The sequence below is a fragment of the Carettochelys insculpta genome, chromosome 20 (assembly GCF_033958435.1).
Source record: "Carettochelys insculpta isolate YL-2023 chromosome 20, ASM3395843v1, whole genome shotgun sequence".
NCBI lineage: Eukaryota > Metazoa > Chordata > Testudines > Carettochelyidae > Carettochelys > Carettochelys insculpta.
The window spans coordinates 23508918-23526213 of NC_134156.1; the positions used below are offsets into that span (position 1 = coordinate 23508918).

General features: G+C 69.0%; 1 protein-coding gene across 3 annotated transcripts in view; it reads right to left on the reverse strand.

Moving 5' to 3' along the window:
• Positions 1 to 17296, reverse strand: part of SDK2 (sidekick cell adhesion molecule 2) — a 161411-nt gene that overhangs the window by 8857 nt on the left and 135258 nt on the right. For all 3 annotated transcript variants that reach the window (XM_075014612.1, XM_075014611.1, XM_075014614.1), the window contains 9 exons: positions 16779 to 16880; positions 16420 to 16535; positions 12708 to 12894; positions 11476 to 11613; positions 9881 to 10042; positions 9526 to 9651; positions 8516 to 8680; positions 7923 to 8063; positions 4812 to 4950 (listed from right to left, as the gene is read on the reverse strand). In XM_075014612.1, the coding sequence (XP_074870713.1) occupies positions 4812 to 4950; positions 7923 to 8063; positions 8516 to 8680; positions 9526 to 9651; positions 9881 to 10042; positions 11476 to 11613; positions 12708 to 12894; positions 16420 to 16535; positions 16779 to 16880 (1276 nt within the window). The remainder of the gene's footprint in view (positions 1 to 4811; positions 4951 to 7922; positions 8064 to 8515; positions 8681 to 9525; positions 9652 to 9880; positions 10043 to 11475; positions 11614 to 12707; positions 12895 to 16419; positions 16536 to 16778; positions 16881 to 17296) is intronic.

Sequence of the window (17296 nt, forward strand, 5' to 3'; positions counted from 1 at the left end):
CCAGCCCTGCCGGCGCCCCTCACTCCCGTCCCGCAGCCCCTGCCAGCCCAGCCCTGCCGGCGCCTCTCACTCCTCACCCGCAGCCCCTGCCAGCCCAGCCCTGCCGGCGCCCCTCACTCCTCACCCGCAGCCCCTGCCAGCCCAGCCCTGCCGGCGCCCCTCACTCCCGTCCCGCAGCCCCTGCCAGCCCAGCCCTGCCGGCGCCCCTCACTCCTCACCCGCAGCCCCTGCCAGCCCAGCCCTGCCGGTGCCCCTCACTCCTGTCCCGCAGCCCCTGCCAGCCCAGCCCTGCCGGTGCCCCTCACTCCCGTCCCGCAGCCCCTGCCAGCCCAGCCCTGCCGGCGCCCCTCACTCCCGCCCCGCAGCCCCTGCCAGCCCAGCCCTGCCGGCGCCCCTCACTCCCGTCCCGCAGCCCCTGCCAGCCCAGCCCTGCCGGCGCCCCTCACTCCCGCCCCGCAGCCCCTGCCAGCCCAGCCCTGCCGGCGCCCCTCACTCCTCACCCGCAGCCCCTGCCAGCCCAGCCCTGCCGGCGCCCCTCACTCCCGCCCCGCAGCCCCTGCCAGCCCAGCCCTGCCGGCGCCCCTCACTCCTCACCCGCAGCCCCTGCCAGCCCAGCCCTGCCGGCGCCCCTCACTCCCATCCCGCAGCCCCTGCCAGCCCAGCCCTGCCGGCGCCCCTCACTCCTCACCCGCAGCCCCTGCCAGCCCAGCCCTGCCGGCGCCCCTCACTCCCGCCCCGCAGCCCCTGCCAGCCCAGCCCTGCCGGCGCCCCTCACTCCTCACCCGCAGCCCCTGCCAGCCCAGCCCTGCCGGCGCCCCTCACTCCCGTCCCGCAGCCCCTGCCAGCCCAGCCCTGCCGGCGCCCCTCACTCCCGACCCGCAGCCCCTGCCAGCCCAGCCCTGCCGGCGCCCCTCACTCCCGTCCCGCAGCCCCTGCCAGCCCAGCCCTGCCGGCGCCCCTCACTCCCGTCCCGCAGCCCCTGCCAGCCCAGCCCTGCCGGCGCCCCTCACTCCCGTCCCGCAGGCCCTGCCAGCCCAGCCCTGCCGGTGCCCCTCACTCCTCACCCGCAGGCCCTGCCAGCCCAGCCCTGCCGGCGCCCCTCACTCCCGTCCCGCAGCCCCTGCCAGCCCAGCCCTGCCGGCGCCCCTCACTCCCGCCCCGCAGCCCCTGCCAGCCCAGCCCTGCCGGCGCCCCTCACTCCCGTCCCGCAGCCCCTGCCAGCCCAGCCCTGCCGGCGCCCCTCACTCCCGACCCGCAGCCCCTGCCAGCCCAGCCCTGCCGGCGCCCCTCACTCCCGTCCCGCAGCCCCTGCCAGCCCAGCCCTGCCGGCGCCCCTCACTCCCGTCCCGCAGCCCCTGCCAGCCCAGCCCTGCCGGCGCCCCTCACTCCCGTCCCGCAGCCCCTGCCAGCCCAGCCCAGCCCTGCCGGCGCCCCTCACTCCCGACCCGCAGCCCCTGCCAGCCCAGCCCTGCCGGCGCCCCTCACTCCCGACCCGCAGCCCCTGCCAGCCCAGCCCTGCCGGCGCCCCTCACTCCCGTCCCGCAGCCCCTGCCAGCCCAGCCCTGCCGGCGCCCCTCACTCCCGTCCCGCAGCCCCTGCCAGCCCAGCCCTGCCGGCGCCCCTCACTCCCGTCCCGCAGCCCCTGCCAGCCCAGCCCTGCCGGCGCCCCTCACTCCCGACCCGCAGCCCCTGCCAGCCCAGCCCTGCCGGCGCCCCTCAGTCCCGACCCGCAGCCCCTGCCAGCCCAGCCCAGCCCTGCCGGCGCCCCTCACTCCCGACCCGCAGCCCCTGCCAGCCCAGCCCTGCTGGCGCCCCTCACTCCCGACCCGCAGCCCCTGCCAGCCCAGCCCTGCCGGCGCCCCTCACTCCCGTCCCGCAGCCCCTGCCAGCCCAGCCCTGCCGGCGCCCCTCACTCCCGTCCCGCAGCCCCTGCCAGCCCAGCCCTGCCGGCGCCCCTCACTCCCGCCCCGCAGCCCCTGCCAGCCCAGCCCTGCCGGCGCCCCTCACTCCCGACCCGCAGCCCCTGCCAGCCCAGCCCTGCCGGCGCCCCTCACTCCCGCCCCGCAGCCCCTGCCAGCCCAGCCCTGCCGGCGCCCCTCACTCCCGACCCGCAGCCCCTGCCAGCCCAGCCCTGCCGGCGCCCCTCACTCCCGTCCCGCAGCCCCTGCCAGCCCAGCCCTGCCGGCGCCCCTCACTCCCGTCCCGCAGCCCCTGCCAGCCCAGCCCTGCCGGCGCCCCTCACTCCCGTCCCGCAGCCCCTGCCAGCCCAGCCCTGCCGGCGCCCCTCACTCCTCACCCGCAGCCCCTGCCAGCCCAGCCCTGCCGGCGCCCCTCACTCCCAACCCGCAGCCCCTGCCAGCCCAGCCCTGCCGGCGCCCCTCACTCCCGTCCCGCAGCCCCTGCCAGCCCAGCCCTGCCGGCGCCCCTCACTCCCGTCCCGCAGCCCCTGCCAGCCCAGCCCTGCCGGCGCCCCTCACTCCTCACCCGCAGCCCCTGCCAGCCCAGCCCTGCCGGCGCCCCTCACTCCCAACCCGCAGCCCCTGCCAGCCCAGCCCTGCCGGCGCCCCTCACTCCCAACCCGCAGCCCCTGCCAGCCCAGCCCTGCCGGCGCCCCTCACTCCCAACCCGCAGCCCCTGCCAGCCCAGCCCTGCCGGCGCCCCTCACTCCCGTCCCGCAGCCCCTGCCAGCCCAGCCCTGCCGGCGCCCCTCACTCCCGTCCCGCAGCCCCTGCCAGCCCAGCCCTGCCGGCGCCCCTCACTCCCGCCCCGCAGCCCCTGCCAGCCCAGCCCTGCCGGCGCCCCTCACTCCCGTCCCGCAGCCCCTGCCAGCCCAGCCCTGCCGGCGCCCCTCACTCCTCACCCGCAGCCCCTGCCAGCCCAGCCCTGCCGGCGCCCCTCACTCCCGCCCCGCAGCCCCTGCCAGCCCAGCCCTGCCGGCGCCCCTCACTCCCGTCCCGCAGCCCCTGCCAGCCCAGCCCTGCCGGCGCCCCTCACTCCCAACCCGCAGCCCCTGCCAGCCCAGCCCTGCCGGCGCCCCTCACTCCCGACCCGCAGCCCCTGCCAGCCCAGCCCTGCCGGCGCCCCTCACTCCCGACCCGCAGCCCCTGCCAGCCCAGTCCTGCCGGTGCCCCTCACTCCCGACCCGCAGCCCCTGCCAGCCCAGTCCTGCCGGTGCCCCTCACTCCCGACCCGCAGCCCCTGCCAGCCCAGTCCTGCCGGCGCCCCTCACTCCCGACCCGCAGGCCCTGCCAGCCCAGCCCTGCCGGTGCCCCTCACTCCCAACCCGCAGGCCCTGCCAGCCCAGCCCTGCCGGTGCCCCTCACTCCTCACCCGCAGCCCCTGCCAGCCCAGCCCTGCCGGTGCCCCTCACTCCCGACCCGCAGCCCCTGCCAGCCCAGCCCTGCCGGCGCCCCTCACTCCCAACCCGCAGCCCCTGCCAGCCCAGCCCTGCCGGTGCCCCTCACTCCCGTCCCGCAGCCCCTGGCAGCCCAGCCCTGCCGGCGCCCCTCACTCCCGTCCCGCAGCCCCTGCCAGCCCAGCCCTGCCGGCGCCACTCACTCCCGTCCCGCAGCCCCTGCCAGCCCAGCCCTGCCGGCGCCCCTCACTCCCGCCCCGCAGCCCCTGCCAGCCCAGCCCTGCCGGTGCCCCTCACTCCCGACCCGCAGGCCCTGCCAGCTCAGCCCTGCCGGTGCCCCTCACTCCCGCCCCGCAGCCCCTGCCAGCCCAGCCCTGCCGGCGCCCCTCACTCCCGCCCCGGAGCCCCTGCCAGCCCAGCCCTGCCGGCGCCCCTCACTCCCGACCCGCAGGCCCTGCCAGCCCAGCCCTGCCGGTGCCCCTCACTCCCGTCCCGCAGCCCCTGCCAGCCCAGCCCTGCCGGTGCCCCTCACTCCCGACCCGCAGGCCCTGCCAGCCCAGCCCTGCCGGTGCCCCTCACTCCCGACCCGCAGCCCCTGCCAGCCCAGCCCTGCCGGTGCCCCTCACTCCCGACCCGCAGCCCCTGCCAGCCCAGCCCTGCCGGCGCCCCTCACTCCCGCCCCGCAGCCCCTGCCAGCCCAGCCCTGCCGGCGCCCCTCACTCCCGCCCCGCAGCCCCTGCCAGCCCAGCCCTGCCGGCGCCCCTCACTCCCGCCCCGCAGCCCCTGCCAGCCCAGCCCTGCCGGCGCCCCTCACTCCCGACCCGCAGGCCCTGCCAGCCCAGCCCTGCCGGCGCCCCTCACTCCCGACCCGCAGCCCCTGCCAGCCCAGCCCTGCCGGTGCCCCTCACTCCCGTCCCGCAGCCCCTGCCAGCCCAGCCCTGCCGGTGCCCCTCACTCCCGTCCCACAGCCCCTGCCAGCCCAGCCCTGCCGGTGCCCCTCACTCCCAACCCGCAGCCCCTGCCAGCCCAGCCCTGCCGGTGCCCCTCACTCCCAACCCGCAGGCCCTGCCAGCCCAGCCCTGCCGGTGCCCCTCACTCCCGACCCGCAGCCCCTGCCAGCCCAGCCCTGCCGGTGCCCCTCACTCCCGACCCGCAGCCCCTGCCAGCCCAGCCCTGCCGGCGCCCCTCACTCCCGCCCCGCAGCCCCTGCCAGCCCAGCCCTGGGCTCCCCCAGCCCTGCCCATGGCCTGCCACCCGGAGCCACCCCCACAGAACAGCGTGCAGGCTGCAGTGCAGACAGTGACTGGAGCTGGCTGCGGAACAGCCAAGCAGCTCTGTGGGATGCCTGTGGGCTTTGCTTTGGCTCTGCTGGCATCCCAGCTCCCAGGTGGTTCAAAGCAACACCCACCCCACCCCCTCTGGCAGCTCGTGCAGCTCCCTGCGCCCGGGGCCCTACCTGGTGTAGATGCCGTTCTTCCTGCAGAAGGAGTTCTTGACGGAGAGGCGCCGGTTGTTGAGCTCCAGGGCAGGGAAGCTGCCCTCATCCAGACTCACCATCTCGCCGTGGCTCAGCGCATTGGACTTGGAGTTGTTCCCTGTCGGGGTGGGAGGGGAGCTGTCAGCTGGGGCAGCCCCGGGGGGAGCCTGCACGTCACACTCCCGGTTCCAGGACCCACTTGGACTCCCAGCTTCACCCTCCTGGACCTCGACCTGCCTGGAGACCAGCAGTGGGAAGCCCCCACCAGGAAGCGGACGGTGAAGGGGAAGGAGGCGGGTGCACCATAGCAAGGGCTTCCCCAGGCCCACGACTCCGTTCTCTCCGCAGGAACATGAGCATAGGACTCCCCGCGGCTCTGCCCCCTGCTGTGGCCTGGGCTTAGGTTACTTATGAGTTTGTTTTCCGGCCACGGGGGTGGACAGGCCCTTTGCCCCAGGGGCTGGGCTGCTGTTTAATGAGTCCACGGCTGGGAACTCAGCTGCCCGGTTGCAACGCAGACGGTGGGAGCTCTTGTGCATTTACTGACAGGGCTTGTTAACCCATTCGGCACCGTCAAGCCCCCCCCCCGCAACTTCTCAAGCTAGAGCAGGGCTCAGCCACCACCGGCACTGGTGCCAAGAGCAGCACGCAAGCTGATTTTCAGTGGCACACGAGGCGGGAGCTCAGCCCCACCCCTCGTCCCCTGTGCAGCCGGGAAGTGGCTTGAAGCCAGGCGGCCTGCGGATGAACAAGGGACCAGCTAATGCTACCAACCAGCGCCTGCCCGGGAGAGCTCTGCAGCTTCGTTTGTTTATCAATGAAGCTGTTGGAAGTGGGACGATTAGTGACTTTACTAATTATCCCGGTGCTGGGACCGTACATCAAGGTCACATTTCGGCGCTCCGCCTGGGAGAGGCTGCTGGGCCCTGAGCTGGGCAGAGAACGTCCACCTGGTATTTCCATTGCCTCACACCATCCCCTCTAGAACGACCATCTTCCTCACCACCATCACCTTCCTCTGCCTCACAGGAGCCACCCATCTCCTGCTCCTCCCGCCCCGGCGGGGACGCCGGTTTGCTATGGTGTTCTGTGGCTGGGGCTGTGTCGGGGACGTATTCTGCTGGGGCGGCTTCCTTCCCTCCATGGGGAGCGTCTCTTTTCTGCAGGCCGCTCAACTTCTGGTCAGGCCCGGCCGTTTGTCGCCAGGGGCCTCTGGTGGCTGTCTGTCCTGTCAGTTATTTCTTTTCCACTGGGCTAGTTAGCCTGGCCCTACCCAGCTCTCTCGCCCCAAGCGCTGCTGGACCTGCTGAGGCTGAGGGTATTCCTGGCAGCCCTGTGCCGGGGATGGTGGTTTCAACTACGAAACACGTCGAAGCGCATCGATTTGCTGTCTGGGTGAAAGCCCCTGGTCAGGCCCTTGTGTCGCAACCAGAATAAACCTGCTGCCATTTATTGTTGTAAGCATGTAATCAAACCCACCAACTCATACATCTGTGTATCTACAGGCAAGCAGCCCAGACCTCGAGGCTGCAGTGCCCAGCACGCTGGGTGCCAGTGGAGGGGTGGGGCAGCCCTCACTCCCTGGCTCCTGACTCGCTCTGGGCTGAACCAGTGCCAACTGCAGAACTGAACTGGGCTGGGAGGGCTCCGGAGGAAGAGATGGAGGGAGGTGATGGGAGATCTGCACCCCAGCTCTGCCAGAAGCTCACCGGGGGCAAGGCACCACACTGCTCATGCCTCGGCTTCCCCATCCCTCCAACGGCGACGCTGGGGCTGCCTGGTCTGCCCCGGGGGCAACTCGTTAATGTCACGAAAGGGCTCGGAGATCCCTGAAGGCTGCGGGCTGGGCTGGGGCACTAGGTCTGAATGCAAACAGCTGCACAAGCTGGCGGTCTCTACATCCTGTGGGCCAAACTGCCTCCGCCTTCTGGCCAGTGCGCGACCTCTCCCGACGCAGCGCCGCTGTCGGTGTGGTGGCGTTTGGTGCCCACAATGCCCCAGCAGCAGCGGGTGGAGAATCAGGCCCCCCCTTGGCTTCTCTCTCCAGCCCCAAGCCAGGCCCCAGCACCGGAGCTCTGGGCATGACTTGTGCATAGAACCCAAGAGTCCGGGCTCCCGGCGCAGCCCCCTCCCCCTGCCCTGTGTGGGTTGGGCAGGGCAGCTGCGTTCCTCCTGCGCGCGGAGCCCCTTCATTTGGCTCAGGAAACAGAGCAGCTTTTACCCACGCCAGGACCAGCCCCGCCACTGGCGGCTCGCCGCGCACGGAAACCTACGACGCATTTCGCTCTGCTGGCGCTGCGGCGGGGCGGGGCAGGATGGGCCCGTGGTGCTGGGAGGATGGCGCTGGAGTCGCTCTGCTGGGTTACTCCACTCCCTCCAGCAGGAGGCAACAGGCCTCACCCCCAGGGCAGGGCAGGGAGAGGCTCCTGCCGAAGCCAAGCAGGGCTCCCTCCAGTTCTTCCGTCATGCGCAGAATAAATTTTGTTATGTGCACCGAGGCCAGTGCAGATGTGGACCACCAGCAGAACACCGGCTGCCGGCTCTGGGCGCTCTGCTAATCGGCCGGGCAGTGTGTGACTCTCTCCTGGGCGGCCGCCCGGGCACTCAGCTTACCGGGAACCCTAATGCCAGGGTAGCTGGGGGCAGACTTTGGAGAAGCTCCAGGCACTGCCCCGCCAGGGATGCCAGGAGCACGGTGAACACCCCGACACTGGCCCCCCTGGGGGGGTCACTGACTGAACCCCGCCCTGGCACCAGCATTAGGGGAAGAAGGGAGGGGCCCGGCCCTTTGCACACCTCCAGCAGAGCAGCGCTGGCTCTGCCCAGCCACAGCGCAGGCTGCTTGAAGGGAAAAGGCGAAAGGCCCCGTTGCGGACGCAGGCCCGGCCTGGCCCAGGGGGATGCCGCCTCCCAGCCCAGCACCTCCTGCTTCGGCAGGGGGGTGGCTCGGAGCCTGCCCCACTCGTTCCCGGCACCTGGCGGCCAGTGGGATGAGCCCAGAGCGGTTCCTGCTGCACCTCCATGGCACCGCGTCCCGCGAGGCCGGGCCAGGCCAGGCCAGGCTGTCACGCTCCGGGGCCGGGCGCTCACCTGAGTCCGACTTCTTGGTGTACTTCTTGCTCTGCCCGCGGATGACGAGGACGAAGACCAGGAGGAGGATGAAGATGAGCCCGACCAGGGCGACGACCACCAGGAACCACCACTCCTCGTAGAAGGGGCTGGCCCTCTGGGCTGGAAGGCAGCCGCGGAGAGCGCGGTCAGTCACTCGCCTGGCCTGGCCGGGCCGCTGCTGGGGCTCGGGGCCTCCTCCGCGGGCTGAGGTGGGGCTGGACCGTCCCAAGGACCCTCCCTCTGCTCCTGGGGAGCTCCCGGATGGACGTGCTTCGGCAGACCTCCTGGTGATGCTGGCAGAGCTGTGCGTGGGGGAGCCCAGGGCTGGGCTGTGGGTCGGGAGTGAGGGGCACCGGCCGAGCTGTGTGTGGGGGAGCCCAGGGCCCCCACAGCTTCCCCAGTGCCCGATCCCGCTGTCTCCCCCCTGGCCCCCAGCCTGAGGGCAGGGCAGACGTGCCTGCAGGAGGTGGCCCCGGGGCGGGTCTGGTGAGCGAGGAGGTTCCCACCTTCCTGTGGCCAAACCCTCCTTGGCCCAGCGGCCCCCAGGCGGGCCGGGAGAGCAGCCCCCGCACCTGAGACGGACGGGGAGGGCGCGCTGGGCGTCCCGTAGCCGTAGTCGTTGACCGCGATGACCCGGAAGTCGTAGCTGACCCCCTGCTTCAGGATGTCCATGCTGAAGGTGTAGGAGGTCACCTCCCGGGGGATGTCCTTGATGAGGATGTCCCACAGCCCCTCGTCTGCGGCAGAGGAGAGACGCCGGGTGCCGTGAGGGGAGGGCGGGGCCCTAGAGAGAGGGGCGCGTGCACGGGGGGACGCAGAGGCCAGCACGGTCCCAGCCCCTACTGATGCGTGTGGAAGTCCTGGCTGAGCCCGGAGGCTGCAGCCAGCACCTTTGGGAAGCCCTGGTCCCCCGAGCTCGCAGGGACTCGTCACTGGCTGCAGCCATCCGAGTGACCGGCGTTTTCGTGGCAGTGCACGCAGGGCCCCGCTTCCCCCAGCTCTCTGCAGCAAGGTGCTCCCCAGCCTGCTCCTCAGAGGCACTGCCCCCAGCCCCTCGCCCATGGCTCCCCTGCGTGTGCCGGGAATGAGCGCAGCCCGGCAGGGCGGGAGCTGCAGAGGCAGTCGTGGGTTATGCCCGGCTGCACGGGGTGAACCTGCCGGCCGGGCGCGGGCGTGTGCTGTCCTGCCAGCGGGGTTACCACAGCAGGGCTGTGCTGGCCGCGTGGGCCAGGCCATCCCAACACGGGGCTGTGCCCCCTGCGCCGTGCTGGTGGGGCTGAGCCCCTCAGCGTCTGCACAGCCAGCAGGACGGCTCCTTTCACCGCAGAGCTGGGCTCTGGTGATGCGGCTCTTCCCAGGCGCCGGCTGTCTGCAAGTAACCCAGCTCCTCGGCTGGTGCCCACCCGCAGCACCCACTGCAGCAGCCACCCAGGCTCTGGGGAGGCACCATGCGAAGGGCCTTGCCAAATCACCAGCCAACGTCCTGCGGGGCAGAGCTGGGCTTTGGGTTCCGGCCAGGCCGGCGGTGCCCCCCACCCCGAGGGAGTAGGAAAGGCGGGCGGAGGCCGAGGGGGGTACATACCGGAGGGCCGAGCCTCGATGACGTATCGGGTGATGGGTCCCTTGCCGGGCTCCCCGCTCGCCCAGTGGATGGTGATGGCTGAGCCGTATCGGGAGATGAAGGGCTCACCCGGCGGCCCGGGGGCACCTGGGAAACCAGAGCACAGGGATAAAAGCCACAGCCTCCATGTGATGTCCGTGCGGGGGAAGCCCATCTCCCTGCCTGTGTCTCTCCGCAGCCCCCCACATCCAGCCACCCCCCACTGTGTTTCCCTTGGGGCCCTTTGGACGATTGCTTCCTGCGGGATAGAGCTCTGCTGGCAGGAACCCTGGGGCACCCCCCGCAGCCAGTGCAAGCTGGCCTGGCAGCGCCGTACCTTCCCCTGGCCCAGTGGTGATGTTGGCCTCGATCTCGGGCCCGTAGGTGAAGGTTTTGGCCCGGATCCGGAACCGGTAGGTGACGCCCTCCGCCAGGTCCTTCACCTTCAGCCACAAGGGGCTGTTCCCCTTTACGTCCACCGTCACGATCTTACTCACGCCTGGGGAACAGAGGACACACACGGCCTGCGGTGATCCTGGTGCCAACCCTGACTAACAGCACCTGGATCTGGCTGGAAGCGGCCAAACCACCCCCGTCCGGTGTGAAATCCGGGCTGGACCCATCTCAACTGACCTCTGGGGAGCAGCAGTTCCCTGGAGAAATCTCGGCCCGTCTGGGGAGGGGATCCTTGGTCCCTTGGACTAGAGCACCAGCAGGCTCTGTTCACACACACCTGCCTGGACCAGCTAGCCCCATATCCTGCCTCTAGCACTTGGTGGGCTGCCCGGCATAGCCTTCCTGACCCTGTGGGATCGGCGCACGCCCTGAAGCGTGGCCTGCTCCTGGGGGAGCCACAGGCTGCTCTGTGCTGCGGGCAGCCCAGCGAGCAGGCTTGGCAGGAGCAAAGGACATCCTGCACAGCCTGGCTTAAAAGGAGAGCCCCCCCCCCCCCGACCCCCGCCTGCCAGCCCCTTTCCCAGTGCTGAAAAGCCCAGGTGGCAGCCGGGAACACTGAGCAGCCATTGTCTCGCCCTCCACTCTCTGCTGCCTTCTCAGGCTCCCTCCTGCCTGCTGGGGGGTGGGGGGGAGCAACATTTCTCCTCCTTTGTCTGTTACACTGGGGACCCGAGGGCGCCCGCCGGCAGGGAGCGGACGCAGTGGGAGGTCTGGGGGGGCACTGCCGGGCTGGGGAGGGGAGAAGAGAGGGGCTGGCCTCCGGCACTGCCACCCCCTCTGCAGACTTAATGAAGACATTGGCGCTGACTGCCCCACGGGCGGTTTGACCCGAGGATGCTCTTTGCTCCTGTGATTGTGGGTTTTCTTTTTTCCAAGGCCCTGAAACTTTTCCTCACCAAAGGGACTTTGGCAAAAATTTCCTTTTTGTCCAAAAAAAAAACCAGCCCCAAAACAAACAAAAACACAACACAACACAACACCCCCAAACACTTTCACCCTCCATAGGGGGTGACAGGACGCACGCCCTACTCCCGCAGCGCTACTTAGAGCACGCTCAGGCCTGCATGTCCCCAGGCACGCCCAAGCCCTTTGCCCAGTGACCCAGGGGACACACTCAGGGTTCCCCGGGCCCTGCTGCTGTGCAGCCACCTCTGGGGAGGAACACGGGAACGGTTTTGAAGAGAACAGCACCAGATCGGTACATATGGGAGCTGGGTCGGGACACAGGCTGGTCCCCAAACCCTTGTGAGGGATGGACGGATAGACGGACAGACGCCCCCGCGATTCTAGCCCGCGTTCCGCGCGTGCCTGCCCCGGCCAGGGTGGCTTTAATCCAACCCTGCTCCCTGCTCCCAGGAACAGGAGTCTCCCGGCCTCCTTCGCCTGCTTTGCTTCCCAGCCCCCAGGGAGCAGCGGCCCCCAGCTTCCCCTTGTGGGGCGAGCGTCCCTGCTTGCGCCCCAGCCCAGGGCCCTTACCGTCCACGGGCGTGCAGGGCTCGTAGACCAGCCTGTACCCTTCCAGGATGCCATTGGGCAGCAGAGGAAGCTCCCAGGAGACATTCACCGAGGTGGTGGTCAGCTCGCTGAAGCGGATGGTGCTGGGAGCGCTGGGGGCTGCGAGGAGGAAGCAGAGGGGCTTTGCGGGCATCCCCACACCCACGGTGTGCGAGGCACGAAAGGGCCCCCCCCGGCCCCCCCATCCTGCCCCTGGCCTGAGAACCCCGGGTTTGCCGTGGGAAAGGGATGGATTCAGTCATGCACCGACCTGCCTGAGTCTCTCCCCAGCTTCTCCTGAGCAGGCCCCAGCGGGGAGCAGAACAGGGCCTGCAGCAAAGGCCTCCTGACGGCGCACGAGCCCCGGCTGGGTAGGCGAGCCCAGCACCAAAGGAGTGGGAAGATCAGCTGCAGCCACCTCTGGGGAGGGACGCGGGGCAATGCTGGGCGGGATGAAGCAGCCACACCAGCTGTTCAACACGGAGGGAAGGCCAGACCCCTGCAGCTGGCTCTGCGAGGGCTGCAGGGAGCCTCAGCCAGCCTGGGGAAATGCCTGAGGAGCAGGCCAGCGTGGAAGGGACTTGGCCATGTGGGGGAGTGACCAAAGGCCCAGCCTGGCCTGTGGAGGATAAGCTCCAGGCACGAGGTGCCGGAGACAGACAGCATCCGGGGTGGGGCCTGAAGAGCGTGCGAGTTGGTGGTCCGTGTTTGAAAGACCTCGGGCTGGTTTGGGGCTGGGACCCGGAGGCCAACGTACGCCCCAGGACTCACTGAATGGGACCCTGAGGGAGTTGCCTGAGGTACCTTTGACCTAGTCGGTTCTTAAAAGGCCCTCGCAGGGACCCTGGGGAAGGGTGCGTGGAGCCAGGAGGGGCGGCTGGGCAGGGAAGGGAGGGCGCCAGGGCGTTCCGCAGCCAGGAGCTGCCAAGGCACTGCTAACCAGACCCCTCCCCTGCCTGGCTTAAAGTGGGATGAGTCTGTCAGGTCTCAGCCCAGGGGAAATAGCCCCGTAGCAGCCCCAGGTGCCAGCCTGTGCTCAGGACAGGGCAGGACTAGAACGCAGAGCAGTGGGGTGGGAGTGAGCAGGGCTGGGCAGTGGGAGGCAGCGAGCAGCCACACCAGCCGTTCAACAAGCCCGGGGGCTGCTGGTGACTGGCCCCCGGAGCGAGAGACGGACAGGCCCCCTTTGCCCTCACCCCCAGCAAGGAGCCCACCTGCCTGCTGCGTCCTGCCCTGGACGGGGGCGCTGCGGGGCCCGTCGCCGGCGGCGTTGAAGGCCGAGACGCTGATCAGGTACGCGGTGTATCCCGTGAGGTTCTTCAGCTTGGCCCCGTTCTCGGGCAGGAAGAGCGTCTTCACCCGCTCGGTGCCGTTCTGCCGCTGGGCCTCCCAGAAGTAGATCTGGGTGGGGGGACGGGGATTGGGGTAAAGCGGGGCCCAGCGCCGCCTGCAGGCCAACACAGCTGCCAGCCCCACTGCTTCCCGGGCTCTCCATCACATCCTGCTCCAGGCGCTGAGCGCCCCAGGCCACAGCTTCCAGCGCCCCAACACAGACTCAGCTTCCCTGCAACCTGCGCTGCCTGCCTCCTCCTCCTGCAGGGCAGCGCCTGGCGGGACCCCGCTGCTGCCCCTTGGCAGAGAAACCGGGGCAGTGGCTGCCCTGCGGCAGAGGAGATGGGGGGCCTGACCTCCAAGAGAGACCCCAGCCCCATCATTGAGAGGGGGACGCTCAGATGTGTGGGGCTGGGCGAAGCTCCTTGTCTCAGGCAGCCAGGGTGGGGTCCTGTCCTGGACACGCACCCACCTCTGCGGGGCTGAACTTGGGACTTCAGGAAACTGCTGCAAGGCCGCGTAGACACAGTCCCTTCGCTTCACCTGGGGAGTGTCGGCTGGTGCTTGGCGCAAACGGAGCAGGAGGCATTTGTGCGAACCCCCGGGGGAGCCGTTCTGCTCACGGTTGACACCTGCCCCCGGTGTGTGTGTGGGGGGGAGGGGTGGCACACATTGGCTTAAACCGCCCCACCCCACGCCAAGCGGGTCTGGACAACCCCCCGGCCTAGAACCAGCAGAGCTCCAGGAGCGGCTCGTTTCTAGAAGCCCCCCACAGCCCCCTTTGGATCCCAAGGGCCAGGCAGGGGGAGGGAGGGGCACAGAGGCTGCAGTCCAAGGGGCTTCCCTGTGTCCAGAGGGACGGGGGCGCTGGCTCTGCACCAGGCTGGCTGGGAATTACAACGCCCAGCCCTCGGCTGAGCTCGGGCACAGCCTGCGGAACCTAACACAGGCTGCGATCCTCGTATCACCCTCCCAAATGTCCAGGGAGAAGTCGTACGGTCCCTACCCCAGCTCTGCTTCCCTGCCAGCTGCAAAGCCAGTGCCCAGAACTGGCCTGGGCATGGACCCACTGGGCCCCGACGTGCCAACCCAGCATCCCACAGCCAGCGGCTCCCAGGAAACAGCCCACAAACTGCAACCAGAATCCTGCGGGAGATGCAAGGGGGAGGCCGGCCAAGCTGCGAGCTCCCACCACTGTGCCGTGGGGACATGCGGGGTCCCCACAAGCCCCAGCCAGCCCCTGCTGTGGGGTGCACGCAGGCCCCGGGAGAGCTGTGGGAAAAGGGACAGAACACGTTGCAAGCGCAACTGTGCCATCTGCTGAGCTGAAAAGGAACAGCCACAGCTGTGACGTCCCTGGGTTCGGGCCCGGCTCTGCCACCCCAACAGCAGGAAGGGCCATTTCGTCAAAAACAGTTACAAAACCAACCCCTCATGAGCCGCATGTGTGGGAACACGAGTCGGTCCTTCGTAAATACCGTCGCTCCAGGCTGTCGGCACCACTTGTACGAACAGCGCACACCAATGATACGTACCACAGACAGCGTGTCAGTGACTTACACCCCGTTGTAAGGACAGCGCACACCAATGATACGTACCAGGGAGAGCGTGTCAGTGACTTACACCCTGTTGTAAGGACAGCGCACACCAATGATACGTACCAGGGAGAGCGTGTCAGTGACTTACACCCTGTTGTAAGGACAGCGCACACCAATGATACGTACCGGGGAGAGCGTGTCAGTGACTTACACCCTGTTGTAAGGACAGTGCACACCAATGATACGTACCGGGGAGAGCGTGTCAGTGACTTACACCCCGTTGTAAGAACAGCGCACACCAATGATACGTACCGGGGAGAGTGTGTCAGTGACTTACACCCTGTTGTAAGGACAGCACACACCAATGATACGTACCGGGGAGAGCGTGTCAGTGACTTACACCCCGTTGTAAGGACAGCGCACACCAATGATACGTACCGGGGAGAGCGTGTCAGTGACTTACACCCCGTTGTAAGAACAGCGCACACCAATGATACGTACCGGGGAGAGCGTGTCAGTGACTTACACCCCGTTGTAAGAACAGCGCACACCAATGATACGTACCGGGGAGAGCGTGTCAGTGACTTACACCCCGTTGTAAGGACAGCGCACACCAATGATACGTACCGGGGAGAGCGTGTCAGTGACTTACACCCTGTTGTAAGGACAGCGCACACCAATGATACGTACCGGGGAGAGCGTGTCAGTGACTTACACCCCGTTGTAAGGACAGCGCACACCAATGATACGTACCGGGGAGAGCGTGTCAGTGACTTACACCCTGTTGTAAGGACAGCACACACCAATGATACGTACCGGGGAGAGTGATTTGATTACTTACACCCCGGTCTGGGGAGCAATCAAGGACAAGGAGAATGCTGCACGGGGACAAGCGCTTTGGCAGGAAGGAGCAACATTCTCATCAATGTGCCATGTTGGTGTTTCTCCAGCTTTTCTTTTCATAAAGTTCCCTTTTAAAAATTACATGTACCCTGGTCCCCATCTTTAACCCCGTCCACTCCTCCCCCAGAACCAGGCACCCCCAGCCCCCACGTTAACCCTGTCCACTCCTCCCCCAGAGCCAGGCACCCCCAGCCCCCGCTTTAACCCCGTTCCCCTCTTCCCCCAGAAGCAGGCACCCCCAGCCCCCACTCTAACCCCTCCCACTCCCCTCCTCGCTCCAAGCACTGGGCCAGGACGTGTGCATTTGATTGCTCGATGAGCTGCGTGGGTCTCCGGCCTGCGCACCACCCGGACGTCTCTCGCATGCAGGGCTGGAACCTGGCAGTGGGGCGGGGGGCCCACCTGAGGCGAGCTCTGTGGCCAGGCCTTGCCCAGGGTCCTGTTGTCAGGGGGGCAATAGAGCACCACACAGCGCTCGGAGCCACAAAAGACTCCTTAAAGAGCCGCCTGCAGCTTTGGAGCCCCCGGTTGCTGGTCCCTGGCTTGTGGGGAAGTTCCCAGCCCTGCTGCATTTCCATGAAGATCATGCCCCGTGAGTGCCCCACTCTCCCAGCCCCGATACCCTTCTCTGTCGCTAGGAGGGCGCCTCTCCGGGCCAGACGCAGCACCCTGCGCTGCCAAGAGGCTGAGGTTTGTACAGACACCGGGGGTGCGTCTCTCCACTGGTGCGTCTCAGAGCTCGTCACCGACCTGCTGCCCGGCAGCTCGGGCTGACCACGCCTGCAGCTTCCGGGCTGGGCACTGCCCCAGGGCAGGAGACCACAGCCCTCTCCCTGGGGGCGGCAGGGCTGCTGGGTGGCACCAGCGAGAACGGTGGCTGCATCCCCCAATGCCACAGCCTGCTGGGCATTTGCCCTCCTGGGTCCGAGGGCCTCAAACCAAACAAGCTCACGGTGCCCTGCACTCCTGGAGCACCTTCTATCCCAGCACCGCCTTCCCCACACACCCAGGGCAGCACTCCTGGCAGCGGAGGGAAACTGAGGCAGGCAGGGCTGGTGGAAGCCAATGGGAGCAGGGCAGAGTGGGGATGGGCTCTGGGGTGCTGGGCTGACTGTAACCCACACGTACAGCCAGGGGGAGACAAGGCCACTACCTTATAGCCCTGGATGTCGCCGTTCTGCGCCTCCCGGGGTGGCGGCTCCCACGTGACATCCAGCTGGGTGGCCGTGGCGGTCTGGACAGTTACCTTCTGCGGCGGGGCCGTGGGCACTGCAAAGCAGAGCAAGTGGGGCTGAGAGTGCCCGATCCCCGGCACAGCAGGGGGGTGTGGCGGGAGATGGGGCCGCCTCCCCCCAGACGATCGCGCCCTCTGCCTGCGGATGCTGCACTGCCGTCCGTGCGGTGCGACCCCGAAGCCCAGCCCTTCGCCACTCTGCCAGCAGCGGCTGCCTGAGCTCGGGGGGCTGGGCCCGTGCAGGGCGGGGCGTAGGGATGGGGGGAGCCCCGACTCACCCGCCTCGCCCACAAAGACCTCCTGGGGCGGGCTGGAGGGCCCCTCGCCCACGGCGTTGTAGACGCTCACGCGGATCTCGTAGCGCCTGTGCTTGCTCAGGTCTGCAGGGGCGAGAAGAGGAAATTGGTGCCCGGGGGAGCTGGGCAGGGGCACTGCACCTCCCCCATCAGCCCCCTCCCTGCCCCCACGGCAGGGACCCCCGTCCTGGCGTGATGGCCCAGCCCCCGCTCCGCCGGTACGGCCGCCTCCGCTCCCAGCTCGGACGCGGTCACCCGAGTGTGCCCAGCTCACGCCCGGGGCACCCTGCGCCGGCGGGAGCAGCAGCTGTGCAGGAGAGGGAGCAAGGGCTGGGTTGCTGGCTCCGGAAGGCCCCCGCTGCTCTCCTGTGCCCCTCTGTTAGCCTGGCACCCCGCTCGGGACTCCCTCACCCCACTGCCTGGGCCCTGCTGCTTTGGCCTCCTGCTCCCCCTGAGCCCACCTCCCCCCATCTCCTGCGGCCCCTGGCTCCCCAGGACTG